Below are 17867 nucleotides of genomic sequence, written 5' to 3'. Positions count from 1 at the left end.
TTGCCATACTTTTGGAGTAAAACTCGCTTTGACATGGTTAATTTTGATGTCGTGACCATGCGAATCCGGTATAGTATAAACAAGGCCATGGGTGGGAAGTGTGCTAATTTCTTTATGTATGAGTATGACCAGTAGGTGAAGGCTTGGCAGCCAACCCAGTACCTGTGCCAGCCAGCGGTTATCAAAGGGTCCGACCCAAGTGGCTCTTCTAGTGTCTCCTTATTCCACTTTTTAAAGGTCTGTTCGCCCAATCCAATTTTGTAGGATTCAATTTACTTCTGATGGATGTTTTATAGTTTGTTGACTTCCACTAGCATGCGCAAGCCAATAAGTGCTGCTTCAGTAATAACAGACTACATTCATAAATGAATTGACCGACAAAATTGGTTCGTGAGAACACAGCGAAAACGCTGCATTCCAGATTGATGCTCCAAGTAAGTCTCGAACAATACTTAAGTGATGTCACTAGTTTGGTTAAAAAAACGTATCAAAGAAGATGTTTATGCATTTACGGTCCGTTTCACTTACGGCATACAATAGTATTATGGTAATATTTTTCGCTGTATGCATCAGTACCCATGGTGTTTGTCAGTTCAGTCAAATACATTTACTTAATAAGGAATTCTGTATGGATACCAAAGGAAACTTTGAAGCTGTAATTTTCAATACTGGCGTAAAATGCACATCTGTTAGGAATCGAACAATTTCATATAAATGCTCTATTGTCAGATGGCTTTGGTGCTTTCCTCCCGGATTTCCGTTATGGCCAAAACCGGCTTCTTATTCGCTGACAAAGTAGGTGTGCGTGTGGGAGTGAATATTATTTACTTCAAAAAATTATGTTCTCGAAGACAATTCAATCGTTATTGAAAACAAGAAGTATACACAACGAAGATACAACCATCAGATTCTACCTTTGTATCCTGTCTTCAATTGTCGGAAATGAGTTGCCCATTTCAGAGGTATGTTGTAGCATTGAGTGTGTATTTACACCGCATGCATTAACTTAATATTTCTCGCAAACTATTAAATTTACATGTACGTAGTTTGTTTTACTCTTGAGAAGAGAATCATCGCGCTTCTTCAGTTGGTTAATAAATGTTAGATAATTATTTACAACAATATTTTTCGCAATTTACAGAACATTTTCAGTAGATTACTGAGATAACGTCGACTAGAATAAATAATTTCTGATATTACCAAGCGGATTTTTTTTATCTTTTGTCTCCGAACTCGCTTGTTTGAAGCCACACGGGCATTAACATTGGAGTGAGGATACCATGTGATGTGATTTTAGAGTGTATATTACATTTTTAAATGTATATTATATGTTATTACATGTATATTACATGGTTACAATACACCATGTGATATGGGATATTGTGTGGTATATGGGTAATTGATAACCAAGGAGGCAAATCCGCGGTATATCAATGGAGTCATATACTTCAGCAACAAAAGCGAATGGTATAATTGTTTTATAATATATCCAGAATGTGCACAACTTTTATCAAATTAATGAGATAGTATTATATAAAAGTTGTATTATATAAGAAAACCTTGATTTCAATGTTGCTTTAATTTGCCCTCATTTTGATTATTGTAATGTGGGCGTAGCGTAGCCAGTCTGTCTATTTGTCCCGCTATGCTAATTTTTTGGTGTTCACTGACTGTGAAAACAATAATTTCTAAAGACATGAATAATTATAATAACTCCATAGAAATTTCCATAGCAGGACAAAATCTTCAGCCTGGCTACACCACTGAGTCTGAGTGTGGGTGGCATGTCTTAGTTTTCATGCAAGGAGTATGCATCATTACGCTTACATAACTTCACAGTGAAAATTAGGAAGTGGTGAACTATTATATCATGTTACTATTATATTGTAGCAAATATTAAGCCTGTGTGTGCAAAGAGCAGTGGTGGCATTAGACCAATCTGCCCCCATGGCTCTAGCACTGGCCCTCTATTGGGTGATGTTACAGAGCCAAAATTGATGTTACAGTTAAAAGTGATGTTACAGAGCCAATAGGAGATATGTGATTTTTCACAATCAAAAGTACTACAAGTAAAGCTGGTCAATTGTAGAGAAAGAAACTGCATGGTCATTTAGGGTTCATTGAAATAAAAAGCGAGCCAGGATACTGGGTATATAATTGGCCTTTCATGTACACACCATGTTACCAAGCTTTAACAAGAAATTTTGCTTTTTGGTGCAAAATTAGAAATTGTTTTGCCACTCGAAAATGGTTGCATCATGCTTGCATGGATTTAGCAGTAAGATGGCGTAAAGGTAGATGAAAAAGACCAATTTGTTTTATTCAGTTCTTTATGCTTCTGTAGTGATCATAACCATAACACAGATAATGGTTTAAAGCCAGGACAAGTTAGCTATGATGATTATCTCAAGGTAGTAGTTTATAAACATCTGGGGCCAGTTGTATACCAATCACAGTCGTGTATTTCTGAGTTAACTCAGTAGGATTTAACTACGCAAAATGTATTTAAAGAGTTTTATACAACCGGCTCCTGGGACCTGTTGTACGAGGGCTGGGTAGCTCTATCAACCGAATACCCATGTCACGCCAAACCTCTCTATTCTTGAAGCAATGTTTCTCTTTATTCATTCTGGAGTCACTACATACAATTTCAATGCCTTTCAATAACTTTCGCACTGATTAAAAAAGTATTTATTTGATGTGATGAATAGCGCTATCAAGCTTTCGTACAACCGGCCACGGACATGTGATAAATATGTAATGAAAATTTTCGTAGCATTCCCGGCCACACTTGCTATTTTCTATGCAAATGGTTATCGTGTATAATCTAAACTTTTTGGACTTCACACCTGTTGTTTTCATTTCTGTTCAGATATCAGAAATTATAAAATATCAGATTCCATTGAGTGAAAAAATTGGCAACAATCTGGTCCATGATGAATATTTATTCATCACTATTCATCAAAGTAAGTTATTGCATTACGATCTCTTGCCCATGTGTCAAGAATGTATGTCTATACTCGTATACCTTATATAACTGCATGTATAACCATTGGATGATTTTGAAATGCTGCTCCGATTTGCCAATACTGTTATTTAGTATGCACTGATGTATATGACGCAGAACAACCGTTCTTGTTATATGCTCATTTTTAGTATTTACAAAATTACTATACTTCTCTTTCCCAAATCGTCTGTATCTATTCAAAATCTTTTTATTGAATTCATTTATAGCATATGAACTGTGGTTCAAATTGATAATTATCGAAATAGATTCCGTCAGAGAGCTATTGTCACAGCCAGTGAGTTATTATTGCTGATTTGCTGTGTTTTTCTGTGGTTTAACATGTGTGATGTACCGCGAATTATGTTAATTAGAGTGATTACTAGATTCATACCCTCTCCTCTGCCATTAATTTAATTCATGGCTCTCAGGTGCCACTGTCCGGTGTCTAAGCTGGATTGATCTTCGCATTAGTTAACAAGCTTTTTCTGCCATGTGCTTCGTAGATACTCGACGAAGGAAATAATCTCCTTATCGTATCGAGGTTGGGACGCATTGTTAAAATACAAAAGGTACAAACGTATCGTAGCGTGAGATACTTGCATGCAGGTTTGGTGAGTCCAGGATTTACACACCTCGGGAGGCTGGACTCACCTCCATGCAATTATGTTTATTATAAAACCTCATGAAACCAGTGTTTGAATATCCACAAATTAATATAACAGTTCATAAAAATACTGAGATAGCTAAATTAATAGAGATAGCGTCTTTGCCTGCTTAAGTACACCATTTAGCTTTAAGCAATAAACGTACCTGTTCGATTGTTTTCGCGACAGATTCTTGTAGAGCAACTTGGCATATTGGAAACTATGACTTCCCATGACTTTGATAAATTCAGGTATCTAAGTATTAGCTATTTAATATACCGCATATACAAGGCGAAACAAGTAAAATTTATTGTTTTGATACACGTGTAAAAGCCTTATGCATTAAAATCTTATTATCTCAGCAGTTTTATCGGTTTAAAATTGCCTATATATACTATGATTGTGGGCCCGTTGGGCTATAGTACAGGTCGGGTGATCAGATCAATCTCTTTTAGGAGGTATTTGTCTCCAGCTTCAGGCTTTCAGAGTTGGCAGTTTCGCCTTATTGAAAACAAACTTGGAATACCGAAGGTTCGTTTGTTTTTCACTTTTTCGCATTTGACTGTTTTTTATGTATAGTCCGTTGAAAAGTCTGTAACCATTCGCGCGATATTTTTGCTTTGTAGGAAAGAAGAATCAGGCACAATAACACTGATTATAGGTATGGCTGATTCAGTAGAGTAAAGACCCTGCATGGGTACGAGGCTGTGGCAGATTGTGCATGAGAGTAATGAGCCAATGTGAGGCCTGCTGCATTTCCCTCTCATACATTCTCTAAATCTATAGCTCTAAATCAGGGATTCGACACAAAAACTTTTCATGAGAAATCGTATGAGCTCAAACTGTACTTCTATACATAAAATGAAATATATCTGAAATATGAATAATTTAATATAGCTCGCTATATTTTTTCTTTATTTAGTGAAGCTGAAGGTTTTAGTTCTAAAGCAAGAGAAAGTATTAAGATATCTGAAAGAGAACCTAACTTGTTAGGTCTTATTGACGTAAGAAACTACTTGAAACAGAGTGATATTCATGCCATATGTCAGAGTCAAAAAGCCGATGCCAGCAAGAATGTTGCTTTCTTCCGAAACTTGGCCTGAAACCGGCTGAATTATAGGTTCCCTAAAAAACCCTTAATTCGTTTTCCACTTGGCAAAATTGTTCTTCCGTTTTTTCAACTGCTTTTTTTTCACTGACCAACCACATTGCTGGATTTCGGTTTTCCTTTGCCCCGCACAAAAACGGCTTTAGTGGAAAACCCGTTGGGATATATTAATGACTTGATATTTTCATTTTAGAGTTGGTTGTGTCGTACCCCTGGCCTTGAACCGGATGGCTTTGATTTCACAGGAAAATTAAGAGATGCTGTGGATATGTGGTTGAAAGATTTGGAAGCTAACGCAAATGTGAGTACTCTTGTGGATATATATGGGCGATAACCTCCGTATATACAATGCATGGGCTGCTTCTTAAACCACGATTTTGTCTCCATCATGCACGCGTGGTGTGGAAATAAAAACAGCACATGCATTATGACTTATCTTATAATAAAATTATATATCGGGAAAACACAGGCAAAAAATGTCACGCAAATAGTTCCTCCATTATCTCTGGTTATCCGTAATGGAGCATGTGGCAAGCTCTCGCATCGTTTCATGCCCTCTTAAGTACATTCTACCTTAAGGATGAAGAAAGTGTCGAAACCAAAGAAGTGTTGATGAGTGAAATAGAGTCGAAGAGAGTAAGGCTGCTACATACATTGTCGTTTTTATCAGTAACATTCTCAATAAATGTTGGGTTTCTTGATGCGATGTTTGAATATGCACTTCTCATTTTGTGTAGACCTATACTATATAGCACCGCATACGACTTGCGTTCATGATTTTTTTATTAGGAGAACTTCAATAATTTATTTGATGAAGAAAAACAAAACAAGCTCAAAATAAAAGGTATATGCATGTGGAATGCGTGAAGAGTGTTGATTTTAAATTGTCAGTTAAATGTAGTCTAGATTGTTAAGTGTTTGGGTCTTTGGGACCAAACTGTTATAGTTTGTATTATCGCACTGATATTTTGATATTTTGTCGCAACACTTTTCGTCCGTTAATCCGCGCCTTCGTCATTGCAATTGAAGACAGCCATTAATCAACCTCGTTCCAAGGGTTTTTCATGGTTAACATGCGCGAGCACGATGCATGTATTTATATAATCTCCCTATACACCATGTACTCGCTATATATTTGTAAGAATAAGTAAATAACTAACTTGCATAAAATATATATAGTATCTGAAGTACTCGAGACAAATGATTTTACCCTGCTTGCGTGCATGAAATGCTTCACCAAGATGCAAATGGTTAAATTAATCTGCCTATTGATTTCCTACGTTTTAGGGGACAGACGATTGTCGTTCAAAGCTTTCCAAGGAGCATTGTTCATATTCTTTTTTAGGTAAGTGTCTAAGTGAATCATATCAGGTATTGTAGTGCCCTTTTTAGTCCGGAACAATACTGTGCCAGCAGCAGTGTAGTCGCAGTATTGTAAAATTTTGTGGCTCGAATGTAGCTAGCTATTGAGGAGAAAAATACTAATATGTATATAATTTTTCTTCTTATAAAGAGACGAACCAAGGTTTAATCAACCTTATCAGATCATTTCATTATTAGTGGACATAGATTCGCTTTTTATCAAATGGAGATGTAAGGCTTTATTATCATTTGTCCTGCATTTTTGTGTATTTTTTGACAATATTCTATAGATTACGCTAAAGTCGTCTTTCCAAGAAATAGCCTTTGTAATAGGGGGTAAATAGGTTATAGCGAACGCATGTAACAAGGGGTGAGATTTCAAACAAACGTGCAATTACAACAGCCAACAAAACGTGCCTTCTAAGCTAGATATTATGTCTCTCTGAATTTATTGATTTTACGCCACGCCGAACACGTGCATGCATTGAAATTATTCATTATACATAGGGACCGGCTGCTAAGTGCTAACATATCTAATAAAGATTTTAATTTGTTTTGTGATAAGCATTTCCGCGGGAAGGGTTGCCAACAAGAGTGTGAATGCTGCATGTGGGACTTATCAAATGCTTATTAAAGCCATATGATATTCTTCAGTATAAACTTTAACTGGAAAGAATCTTGCATGGTTATTGAGAGTGAATGGAAGTGTTTTTTTGTTATAAAATTATCCAGGCACATGTTTAATGTAGTATTTTAACAATCCCTCGTGCATTCTCGTGTGTTTTTAAGATAACCACGCCATATTGGTTCAAAGAATGATTGGTGGGAGGCTTGGCACAGGAGGATCATCTGGCTATCAGTATCTTCTGGCGACTGCCAGGTAATCCATCCAGTGCATGCTGCATGTTATTCCCCTTTGTTTCCATGCAGTATAGTTTTTTTTACTACAACTATATAATTACGTATCTTTCTGTCTGTAGTGACCGTTACAAAGTCTTTCTGGATTTATTCAACTTGTCTTCATACATAATTCCTCAAACATTTATGCCCAAGCTAGACTCTTCCATGAAAAAACGTTTGTCAGTCTTTAAGTTGCAAGTGACCTCTGATGGGGCAGAAGAGAATAGTAATAATGATGAAACAGTCAATTAGGATTTTATCTAATCTTGCATGCATCCTTGAGCGCCACGAACGAATATTCGGACGCCGATGGAAGAATATCCTTTTTAGACTCTTGTTTCATACAACTAAGAAGAACTCAAATTAACCATATTCATAAGAGTGATTTTTTGTGAGAATAATCACGAATACACTACCAATTTGAAATACTATAATACTCCATTTCAGCAAGATGAATAACGCTAATATCATTACTTATAAATAATAATGTTTATTTAATTTATTTTATTTATCTGTTTATTGTACCGTCATGCAGTGTTGCCGTTTTTAATCTGTTCTGGGTCTGGAAGTTGCAGCACACCGTTCTCAGTAAGAGGAAAATGTACCCTCTTTAAAAGTTGAAGTGCCTTTTTCTTGCATACATCGCCTTTTTGATTTTGAAGTAGCAATAGCTGCATGATGGCTTTCTCACACTAAACTGCTTTTAGGCCGCATCTTTCTGGATAAACTGGTTTCCTATGAGTTTTAATCGTTTGACAGAATTCCCTGGTTAGAAACAGTGTATACAAGATACAACAGTTTTATAAAGTGTGCAGTAGTTTACATCTGTTGATGCCATTATCTAGTATTTTCTAACCGCAGCGTATACGTAACGAAGCGTGTTTCTATGTGACTTCCAAACAATGTCAATGAGATACGCTACGTTTCAATTCGATACGGTTGAAGTGGAAAACGACCGAAGATTGAAAGCGGCATTATACAAGGTGTATAAAAAAACGAAAACACTTAATATTCATGAATATTCGCTTTGTCTTTGGTCGTTTTTTATAGTCGAATACAAAGATTGAGTATTATTGAATATTTAGTGCGGCGATTTTTTATACACCCTGTGCAATTTACGTCGATCGGGAGCTTCAGACGTTATTCGGCGGGAGGTATATGTATGTATGGCCAAAGAAAAAAATGCTTTAATACCTTGGCTAGGCAGGCCCAACCTCGTGGTGTCGAGAGCGCGACACAGAAACACCTTGTCGTTGAGAACAAAGTTCGTACAAAGTCAGGTACACCTGGGAAAAAATTAACTCCTAACATCAAAGTCCCGATTATCACTAAACCACTCAGTGCTACCGACAATACATTACAACTTACAAGTTTTGTCTGCAATCATTTGTTATTATTTTCTTCACGTTTCCGCTTTCGATTCCATTGGTATCAGTATTCATTTTCACAAGAAATTTGTCCTAATTCGTTCAATTAAAGGAGCTTTCAACTCATGTCGCGTTTCCATTCATTTGGGAGGTTTGGTCTCGGGTTTGGTTGCTCGGTTACACCAATTATTGATAAGCATTAAGCGGGAAAGCAATCAATTATGAACGCAATTCACCCACATTTCAATATTTATTAACCAATACTATAAAAAGGAAACACGAAACCACGCCAGAAACAAAAATCTATTTTCATTCTTGAATAGTCGGGTGGGGAGACGAGCAATTAACTGACATCGAAAGCGTTCACTTGTAGCCAAAGTATATGCAGTACAATCTTAGGTGTATTATTATGATCTATACCTTTCCTAGGACTAGGTTCGAAAACAATAGTTTTAATGCATTATTGAGACGCTCTGGGGTATTACGCGCTTAATATTTAATCAACGATCGCCTTTACTGCATTTCAGCATTTGTCTATCCCCTGCCGGTACGGCCGTACGTATCATACCCCGCGCCTATCCATACCTTGGTTCTTTCAGGGATGGAGGTGATATACTGACGTAACCCAATCTGGTGTGTCTTACTGGAATATAACACTTTACTCCCTATATTATAATGTTGTTTAATTAATGTGCTATTAAAAATTCGTTTGAATTTGATAGCTTCCTAAAAAATCATCAAAATCACTAATTATCAAGCTAGGCAAGGCCAGACACCAGACAACACCGCCCAAAAAACACCAGCTCTTGCGTGTTGTGATTGGCTGAAATCAAGACTGTACATTGTCCAGTTGTGATTGTGATCACTGGACACTGACCCGACGAAACTCGGCAACAAGCGTGTCAACGAGTACGATTTCGTATAACCAATTTAATATAAAGATATGTTCCAGTTCTTGTTTGGTTTACATCCATTGGAACAACACGTGTAACACACATTTAACTCCTACTTGATGGTATATAATATCGATCTATCACACATTGCAAACGAAAGAAATCTATGACTGTTTGACGTGAAGACCACAAAGCGTACTATTTGAGGTATCAACAGCTGTTTTAATTTGTCTTTTATTAGATCCCAATACTGGTGGTACTATACGCAACCTTTTTTTTAATTTGGAGATCTGTATAAAATAGCAGCATCTTAACTTCATTTTGAAGTCGCATCATATTTACATGATGTATAGATAGTACAAGGCTGCTTGTTCATTTGGTCCAGGATTAGGCCGCTAATAGTTTTTATTACTTTGTGCTTTCCACATTATTGATAATTCATTTCTATTCTAGAGAAAAAGTATTTCGTAGACCCTACCTATGTTATCTTAGTATAAAATATTTTAAGCATCGCAAATAGTTGCATACTATATCCTACAGACATCGCATGGCGGACACTATATATATATACATAATTGGATAACTGCAGACAAAATCTATAAGAACTTTCCTGCTCATTTACTCTGTAGGTGGCACGATTTTGCGAGAGATATTATTAATGGAAAGAGCACCTAACAAGCAATCTGACCAGCAAGATATATGTGAGTAAGAAAATATAATTATTGTAGTATTAACCTTGTTTGTTATTACAGGAAATAAGTTTAGCAATTGCCTTGACTATACTCAAGGAGACCTCTTAATATTTTGCGCATTTTGTCTTCGGTTTGAAGAAGTGTACAAATATCTAATAATTAAACAGTGCTCCCAGTGTAAATACTTTATTTAGAGAAGACCAGCAATATAAGTATACTTCAGGCATTCGTGTATTATTAGCATTGTTTATCGAAACTAAAACGGATGTTCATCAATATTCGAAGCACTCCCAAATATTTCATCGATAAAGTAAAAATATCCTAATACAAAACAAGAAAACAAATGAAAAGTATGAACTATTTGTAAGGTGAGAATATTTATTAGTCCTTGTTTCAGAAAAGTTTAAGTGTTTCTGTAGGAACGAAGAGAGGGTCATGTCGCATTTGATCGTCTATTTTTCTCGGTCCATGTTCGAAGCAGGAATTGGAATGTATATTTACTTTCGACCAATCTTTGTATTATTTAGACATGTTTTTAAGTACAACAAATAACATAACAAGCCTTTATTATAGTCTGAATATATAGACTTTTGGTGCGTTGTGTATAATATTGTTGTTCCAATGTTTCTACGTAACAATTTTTTTATGTGGCAAATTATACAATTGCTACCGGCACACTCGCTCGTTCAGACACAAGAACTGGCATAGTATTTTATATTTTCCCACTATTAGATTTCTAGCAAGTTTGCTGTTGCCTAACAACTCGTACTTGCGTAGGATTCGCCTTGTAATTTTTTATTCATCATGTGTTTCCCCAAGCAGAAACAAAAGCTCGGCTTGAAGCCAGTTTGTCTTCTTATGGAAATGATTCTACCACATTCCTACATATATTGACACAGAGGGTGATGTGAATTGTGAAGGTCGTCCTGGCTTTGCATCATGAGACATCTTTACTGCAATATATTGTATACATTTTGTAATTGGATCAATATATAATATATACTTTTACACTAATACACTGTGTAGAAATTCAACTGAGATAGTAGCTGGAATTTTTATTGTTGTGGTAAGTGCCATTAATTGTACACATTAAACCTTGTGTTTCATGTCAGTACATGTTTTAAAACAGTCATTTTAGTATATTAAATGCTGAAGCCATTTAGTGTATATGTTAATCTGAGAATAAAGTCTTAAGCCTGCACTTCCATAATATCAGTCCAATCATATATAAATGTATCAGAAATGTTTACCAAAGCTTGACTTATTAAAGCAATCGTACAAAGAATTCTTCTATAAAGATTGCTCTTAGTCTTTAACCTTGTCATGTAACATAGGTATGGTACTTTGAGGTGCTGTATGATTTTTAAATGCCCAACAATTTTTTTCTGTATTGGTTTTATATACAGTGTATATGAACATGTGATCAAAACACTAATCTATGGACTGGCTTTCTTTTGCCTTTCTAAGATAACGTTACAAGTAACGTTGTAAAAAACGTAAAAAGTGGCTATACAAATGCTTATAGGTGCACCGATGTATTTCTCTCACACTGTGTTTATTTATAAGGTGATTTAAGATGATTTTGTATGCATGAGTGCAGATATGATATAGTATAAGAATGATCTAGATTATGCGGTAACTATAGGAAGCTTACTCTCATATGAGTTGTACGAAACGGATAAATTATTTGCTTTCTATAATAGGTATAATTGGCAATACATTCATATAAATATAATTAGTTACAATATAAGGAAAGTGCTATATGATATTATAATCATTGATGATCTAGTTTATTAACTTCAAAACAGTGCACTAATTCACCCAACATTTTTGCTTATTACTTTATTCAATGCCTGATGATTTTACTTATTACCTGTGAAATTTGGTAGAAATCTCAACAGCAATTCTCAAAAAACTAAGTAAAAAGTAAACCTTACAGCATTTTTAATGATTATTAAAAATTGTATAAGCTTATTGGTATTTAGAAATGTTTGGATGCAACACTCCTACTTGCATGTCTATACTAGAGGTTTTAATTAAAAATACCATATGCCTTTGCATCACGGAACAAGCAAGCTGTACTTAAGCTCCCAACATGGTGTTATAAATGCAGCCTACAAAAATTATTACCTGCAAAAGTGTATTTTTAAGTACAAAACAGAAGATAATTTGTATTTGTGTGTAATTTAGGAATATGTATGTAAATCCCTTGTCATGTTATATATTTTCCATTATTAATTCAAACCTGATTTGTCCTATATATTATGTTTGATGCAATATTTAATTACGTACTGTTCACTCAAACCAAAAGCATGAAAAACGTTTTACCCACAAGCTCATATATGATAGATTAAGCAGTATGATGGTAAGATTTTCTTATTAATGAGGGTTGTCTGTTTTGCAAAACTGCTAAAAAGGTTCAAGTGAAATAATTTTGGTAATTGTAAAATCTTTCATTAGAAACATATGTATACTTTATGGTGCAAAACTAGGCTGTGTTGACCAGGATCTTTTTTGTGTCAAAGTGTCAAAAGCTTCTATAAACTTTCATTAAAGAATTTTTATTAAACGAAATAATGAAGCATTCTTGTAGGTAGTGCCTACTGAACATCTTCTCTTGTTTGAATCTGTTTCCTACCATGGAACCAGGGAATTATTGTGTAGCTGTTGCTCAGTTGCTATATGAAAATTTGTGATATTTCCTTTGAAGCATCAAACCAAAAGCCTCGTCGATCAGTGCTTCGTAGTTTAAGTTGGAAACGTGCAAATAAAAGAACAAAGATGGAAGAAAGTGAGCAAGAACATGTCTTTGACGAGAGTGGTGAAGGACGTTTCGTAGCAGGTTCTTCACGTGGAATGTCCGACGAGGATGCTGACGATACAATACTCGACAGCACTACAGAGTCGACTTCTAAAAAACGTAAAAAAGTTGGTGTTTGGAAAGCTATGAAAAGATTTTTCAGCAGAAAAAGTAGCAAAGGCTCAAAATCATTTTCATTCGGCGACTCATTGAGCCCTCAAGGTCAACCACAGAGAAGTAACTCAGATCCGAACCTTGCGCACACATCCGGGGAGAGACCAGATGTAGCTCCATTGGAGCAGGGTGCCCGAGTTGGTGAGGCACCAATGGAAACAGACGCTGCGCCAAAGAAAGCTATGAGTGTAAGTTAGCTTTCAATTAATGGTGGTGGTTTTGATGTTTTAGCCCTCCCCATTATAGGCACTGAATCGGCTATGTAGGTTTTCCCATTAACCATGTTGTTTTAATAATTTGGCAGGGTATGATTACCGCAAATCATTATTTCCATCTGGATTTTACGATTATCATTTTAACATATTTAAACGGTTGAGATTGGGAGAGCGAAGATACAGAAACCGGCAGAAAAAGCCTACTCCGCCTTTTGTAACCATTAGCTTTTTTAACCTGCCCGACTAACTTACTTATGTTTTGTATAGCACGACAGTTTGTTATCAGAACTCCGTTCAAAGCAAAGGATCAATGTTGAAATTAACGAAGAGTCATCTAAACCTTCAGGTGAGATTCTGCTCAAGATAGTATAAAATTTTGATGTTTTTCACGACTCTTCTAAACCTGCAAACGAATTATGAGCACTTTAGCAGCAGTTCTTCAACCCCAGTCGCGTTCTGTGTTTGTTTTTAAATAGTTGTATTTTTATTTGGCACCTAAAATAACAAATATGAATTGTAACGATATAAACTTGACGTTACTTGCCAGCGTTCGATTGTCCATGTAATGAGCCGGCAGTTTAATAAACATATTTCATATTTTATGTAGCTGTTGATTGGCAGGCGTCTCCAAGTCCTAGTGCAAATGATTTACTTCCTGGTCTCAATGTGTCTCATGATAAAATAAGAGTTGCGCCACGCCACAGAAGAGCACCAACCCGCAAAGGCGCGAGTTCCGTCCGCGCTGGGGGACAGGATATCGTAGATGGTGAAATTATGCCACGGAGTAAATCCGTTGGTGGGCGCACCAAATTAATAGTTGAACAAACTGATGAAAATATCAGTGGACAAGGTAAGGAGAACGTACTCGAAAAGGAAAAGGAAAGGAAAAATCTTAAGAAAAAAGTCGGGCGACAAAGAAGTGGCCAAGAAAAATCGGACCACGAAAATCTAGAAAAACAAAAGATTGAAGACGAGAGGTTGAAACAGGAAAAACTAGAGAGAGAAAGAACCGAGCAAGAGAAAATTGAACAGGAAACATTTGAAAAGGAAAAATTGGAAGATGAGAAGCGTAAAAAGGAAAAGGAAAGACTTGAACAGGAAAAACTGAAAGAACTAAAACTTGAAGATGAGAAACGAAAACTGGAAAAGCTGGAAAAGGAAAGACTTGAGCAGGAAAAACTTGAAAAACTAAAACTTGAAGAAGAGAAACGTAGACAGGAAAACCTTGAAAAAGAACGACTTCAGCAGGAAAAACTGAGAGAACTAAAACTCGAAGAGGAAAAACGTGAAAAGGAAAAGCTGGAAATGGAGAAACTTGAGCAGGAAAAACTGAAAGAACTAAAACTTGAAGAAGAAAAATGTAAACAGGAAAAGCTGGAAAAAGAAAGACTTGAACAGGAAAAGCTGGAAAAAGAAAGACTTGAACAGGAAAAGCTGGAAAAAGAAAGACTTGAACAGGAAAGACTTGAAAAATTAAAACTTGAGGAAGAGAAACGCAGACAGGAAAAGCTGGAAGAAGAAAAACTAAAAAAGATGGAAGAGGAAAAGTCTGGCGAAGACAAAAAAAAGCAACTACAAACAACAGACTTTAGTGATTTAGTAGAAAGTCTGAAACCATCTAATGGTGCTAAAGAAATATACACAATAAAAAGAGCCGAAGCTGAAGATAAAGGAACAGTTTCTGAGCCTGAAAAATTAGGAGAAATAAATAAAACCTCAGAAGTTGAACCTAGCGATGTCCGTTGGAACCAGAATATCGATAGCGAAGAGCTTAATGTTGATGTTGATACAAAAGAAAATTATTCAATCAAACAGCTAAACACAAAACCTGTTGACGGTATAGTAGTAAACACGGCTGATGATCGAAAGATTGATGAGAATTCTTCACAGGACGTAAGGGATTTTACTGTTTCTTCATTTTTATCAGTGGATAACCCAACTGCATCGTCTAACGAAGGTATTTACGAGACAGATAAAGTGAAGGTTGTCGAACAGTCAAAAGAATCTCAGCCAATGTTGATTACTCACGAGGAAGCTCGTGCAGAAATTGCGACTGGTAAACAACCAGAATCAGTGCCTGCAGTTGATAAAAAATTAGGTGAAATTGATGCAGTCGTAACGTTCGAGAAGAAAGACAACCATCCAGGGAGCCCGCCGCTGAGCCCTCCAGTGAGCCCTCCATCTGCAAGGTCTCCTGTACGAACTAAAAGACTTGTCATTGAAACACCTGAAAAAGTTTATCAAAAACCTATTATGGCTGACATAGCAACCAAAGAAGCAGAAATTGTGGACGACTCTAGGGGTGTCCAGCCTGAGCTGTCACAAAGCATGCATAATCGAATAACAACGGGAATAAAGGAAAAAAATCAGTCACAGGATGATTCAAACATTGGTGTTTCGAGGTTGACGCAGGCGTTTGAACGTTCATCTAGGTCTCAAACCATCTCTTACAGAACAAAACCTGACGTCCTACCGAAACCAAAGGTGGCATCAAAACCAGACAAATCGAAGACGCTTGACAGAAGCTATCGTTTTCCTGTTACGGCAAATACCACACAGAACAACGCTGCAAAACAAAATAATGTTGTCATAAATTCTGATGAAGTACACAGTAAAAATGATGGTTTGTTGAGTCCAACAAAGAAAATACCTGTACCGAAACCAAAACCATTGCCGAAACCACAACCTAAACCAAAGGTAAACACACAAAATGTAACGACCAAAACTGTTGAAGAAGGCAATGAGCAAAGAAAGGTATGTACCGTATGGGACACTTCTTCTATATATACAAATTCATTGCATGTGCTTCTTCATTTAACTTTTGGACATCTGGGACCGGTTGTATAAAAACGTAGTTAACTTTTAACTATAGTTAGTGACATAATTGACCAATCAAGAGTTTTATACAACCGGCCCCTGGATGTAAAGTTGTAGCAAGTAAAATTATGCTTCACACTATATTTCAAAGCTAATTGGCTCTTCAATCACTTCTAACCATTGTTTCGAGTGGTAGGATTGGTCTTCATGAATGAAGAACTTGACTTTATATTTGCGTATATTGATAGAAAGCTCACAGTACCCAATCAGTAACGAATGGCAGTGTAAAATGTTCGGGTTCGACGGAGGGTAAACACCATACTGGAGGTCAGTCTAAAGATGCGGAAAGTGATTTACCATCATTCTGGGCAAGAAGAAATATTTTTTCTCCGGAACAGAAAAGCAACTCGGCCTCCACTTCCTCACAAGAAGAGAAATCAAAAGAAAAACACACGCCATTCATCCAACTGAAGACAGACACTTGTGCTGTATGTGGTTCGAAGGTTTATCAAATGGAAAAGTTCAAAGTGAAAGATAACATCGTTCATAGAAGTTGCATCAAATGTTCCGTGTGTAAACGTCTTTTGTCTGTTGGAAACTTTATTTTTTCGCAAAATAAGATTTACTGTAAACCACATGAACCAAACGTACCTATTTCGCTAGCCACGGTCTGAACATTACTGTTCACGGGGGGACAATTAAGGTACGCTCATGAAATCTTTTGAATATAATTAGTCAGTACAATTTAAGTTAAAAGTGCATACACGCGCGCGGTGCATTCTATATAGTCAATCACAAGCGTCCTTTTCTCATAATTAGCTCTTCTGAATGCTAACCTTGTGTTTGGCATGCAGGTTTTAGGAAAAATGCCGGATTTATAGTCTTAAAATGTACATTGTTTTAGAATAACCCCCTCATGCTGTAATAAACTGAATATATTATTATAACATAGTATAATACAACATAGCGTTGGTTATATATAGTCCAGTATGAGGTTCACAATGTGATGACGGATATGCTGCCATTTTTGGGGACTTTTTTGCAAATTGTGACCGTAACCTGTTTAATCAAAACTGGTTTAAGAAAATTGAAAGAAAAGAAAAATTGACACCAAAAATAGTGGCTATTTGTCATCTGCATGGTGAGAAAGGCTAAATGTCCGTTCAGTTCTTACCCAGATTGCTCCCAGAGAGATAGCATACTAAGATCCCAGGCCTCTAAATATGCTTGTACTTTATAGGTGTAACGTATATTTTGGCGGGCAGAAATGCCTGTTTCAAACATGCCACAATTTACAACAACGATATCATAAACTCAAACTGATCATCTATTAATAGTTTTCGTCAAATGAAAAGCTTGACGTTTGAAACAGACCTGCAGCCAGAATTAATGTACAGGCATTATTATATAACTGCAGACCTGCAATTTATGCAGAAAACATGCACTGGGGGTTTTGAGGCGACCGCAGGCCCGCTTTTGCAGCTTGCTCTCGGGCTCGTCTCAAAAATTCCAAGGCTAAGCCCAAGCAATGAAACCATCTGCCCTATACCTCGTCCAATAATTATATAGTAACGATCGATTGATTTTATAAGTATATACAAGTTATATTATAACCTATATAGATATACTGTATAGAATTCTTCGGCTGTATAGTAGCGGTTACTATATGTCAATAGAGTATAGTTATTTAGCATATATTTAGTACGCGTTTTGCAAAGGCGATTGAACATTCATCTTGGTGTATCTGACGAACACTTTTGTGGAAATTGTATGATTATAACTTATAGCAATAACATAGGTTTTTGTCACAGCATGCCAAAGTGCATGAATTTTTAGAATATTTGCATCCACTAAATTCATTGTTAGAGTAAAGTATAATTCCTTTTTC

The 17867-nt window shown here is 36.2% G+C and overlaps 2 protein-coding genes and 1 long non-coding RNA gene across 4 annotated transcripts; 2 read left to right on the top strand and 1 right to left on the bottom strand.

Annotated features, from left to right (window-relative positions):
- Positions 1 to 329: 329 nt before the first annotated feature.
- Positions 330 to 7487, top strand: LOC114521336 (tryptophan 2,3-dioxygenase-like). Its single transcript, XM_028541743.1, has 16 exons — positions 330 to 962; positions 2345 to 2411; positions 2873 to 2966; positions 3235 to 3302; positions 3511 to 3576; positions 3841 to 3902; positions 4107 to 4182; positions 4278 to 4312; positions 4574 to 4655; positions 4953 to 5060; positions 5339 to 5395; positions 5549 to 5603; positions 6047 to 6104; positions 6273 to 6352; positions 6911 to 7001; positions 7102 to 7487. The coding sequence occupies exons 1-16, from the start codon at positions 943 to 945 to the stop codon at positions 7271 to 7273; spliced, it is 1191 nt and encodes a 396-aa protein (XP_028397544.1). The 5' UTR covers positions 330 to 942; the 3' UTR covers positions 7274 to 7487.
- A 173-nt stretch (positions 7488 to 7660) lies between these two features.
- Positions 7661 to 8610, bottom strand: LOC114521338. Its single transcript, XR_003686797.1, has 3 exons — positions 8390 to 8610; positions 8216 to 8307; positions 7661 to 7756 (listed from the first exon to the last, which is right to left on the bottom strand). It is a non-coding gene; the product is annotated as an uncharacterized LOC114521338 (long non-coding RNA).
- A 597-nt stretch (positions 8611 to 9207) lies between these two features.
- LOC114521334 (calponin homology domain-containing protein DDB_G0272472-like) lies at positions 9208 to 17846 on the top strand. Of its 2 annotated transcripts, XM_028541740.1 has the most exons (6): positions 9208 to 9488; positions 9911 to 9982; positions 12684 to 13135; positions 13430 to 13508; positions 13770 to 15916; positions 16228 to 17846. In XM_028541740.1, the coding sequence occupies exons 2-6, from the start codon at positions 9940 to 9942 to the stop codon at positions 16651 to 16653; spliced, it is 3147 nt and encodes a 1048-aa protein (XP_028397541.1). In that variant the 5' UTR covers positions 9208 to 9488; positions 9911 to 9939; the 3' UTR covers positions 16654 to 17846. The 2 variants fall into 2 exon arrangements, with proteins under 2 accessions (XP_028397541.1, XP_028397542.1); XM_028541741.1 differs by lacking the exons at positions 9208 to 9488; positions 9911 to 9982 and adding an exon at positions 9996 to 11039.
- The last annotated feature ends 21 nt before the right edge of the window (positions 17847 to 17867 follow it).

Source organism: Dendronephthya gigantea, unplaced genomic scaffold, assembly GCF_004324835.1.
Source record: "Dendronephthya gigantea isolate DGI-Jeju-01 unplaced genomic scaffold, DenGig_1.0 000020F, whole genome shotgun sequence".
NCBI classification, from domain to species: Eukaryota; Metazoa; Cnidaria; class Anthozoa; order Malacalcyonacea; family Nephtheidae; genus Dendronephthya; species Dendronephthya gigantea.
Note: the sequence above shows the minus strand (reverse complement) of the source record. Positions and strands in the feature narration are given on the sequence as shown.

Bases quoted from the DNA above. Each gene is read 5' to 3' on its own strand.
- LOC114521336 (XM_028541743.1), top strand. From the start codon at position 943: ATGAGTTGCCCATTTCAGAG. The intron at 963-2,344 runs GTATGTTGTAGC...ATGCTTCTGTAG, and splicing joins ATGAGTTGCCCATTTCAGAG to TGATCATAACCATAACACAG. The intron at 3,303-3,510 runs GTGAGTTATTAT...TGTGCTTCGTAG, and splicing joins GAGAGCTATTGTCACAGCCA to ATACTCGACGAAGGAAATAA.
- LOC114521334 (XM_028541740.1), top strand. From the start codon at position 9,940: ATGGAAAGAGCACCTAACAAGCAATCTGACCAGCAAGATATAT. The intron at 9,983-12,683 runs GTGAGTAAGAAA...TTTCCTTTGAAG, and splicing joins ATCTGACCAGCAAGATATAT to CATCAAACCAAAAGCCTCGT. The intron at 13,509-13,769 runs GTGAGATTCTGC...TATTTTATGTAG, and splicing joins AGAGTCATCTAAACCTTCAG to CTGTTGATTGGCAGGCGTCT.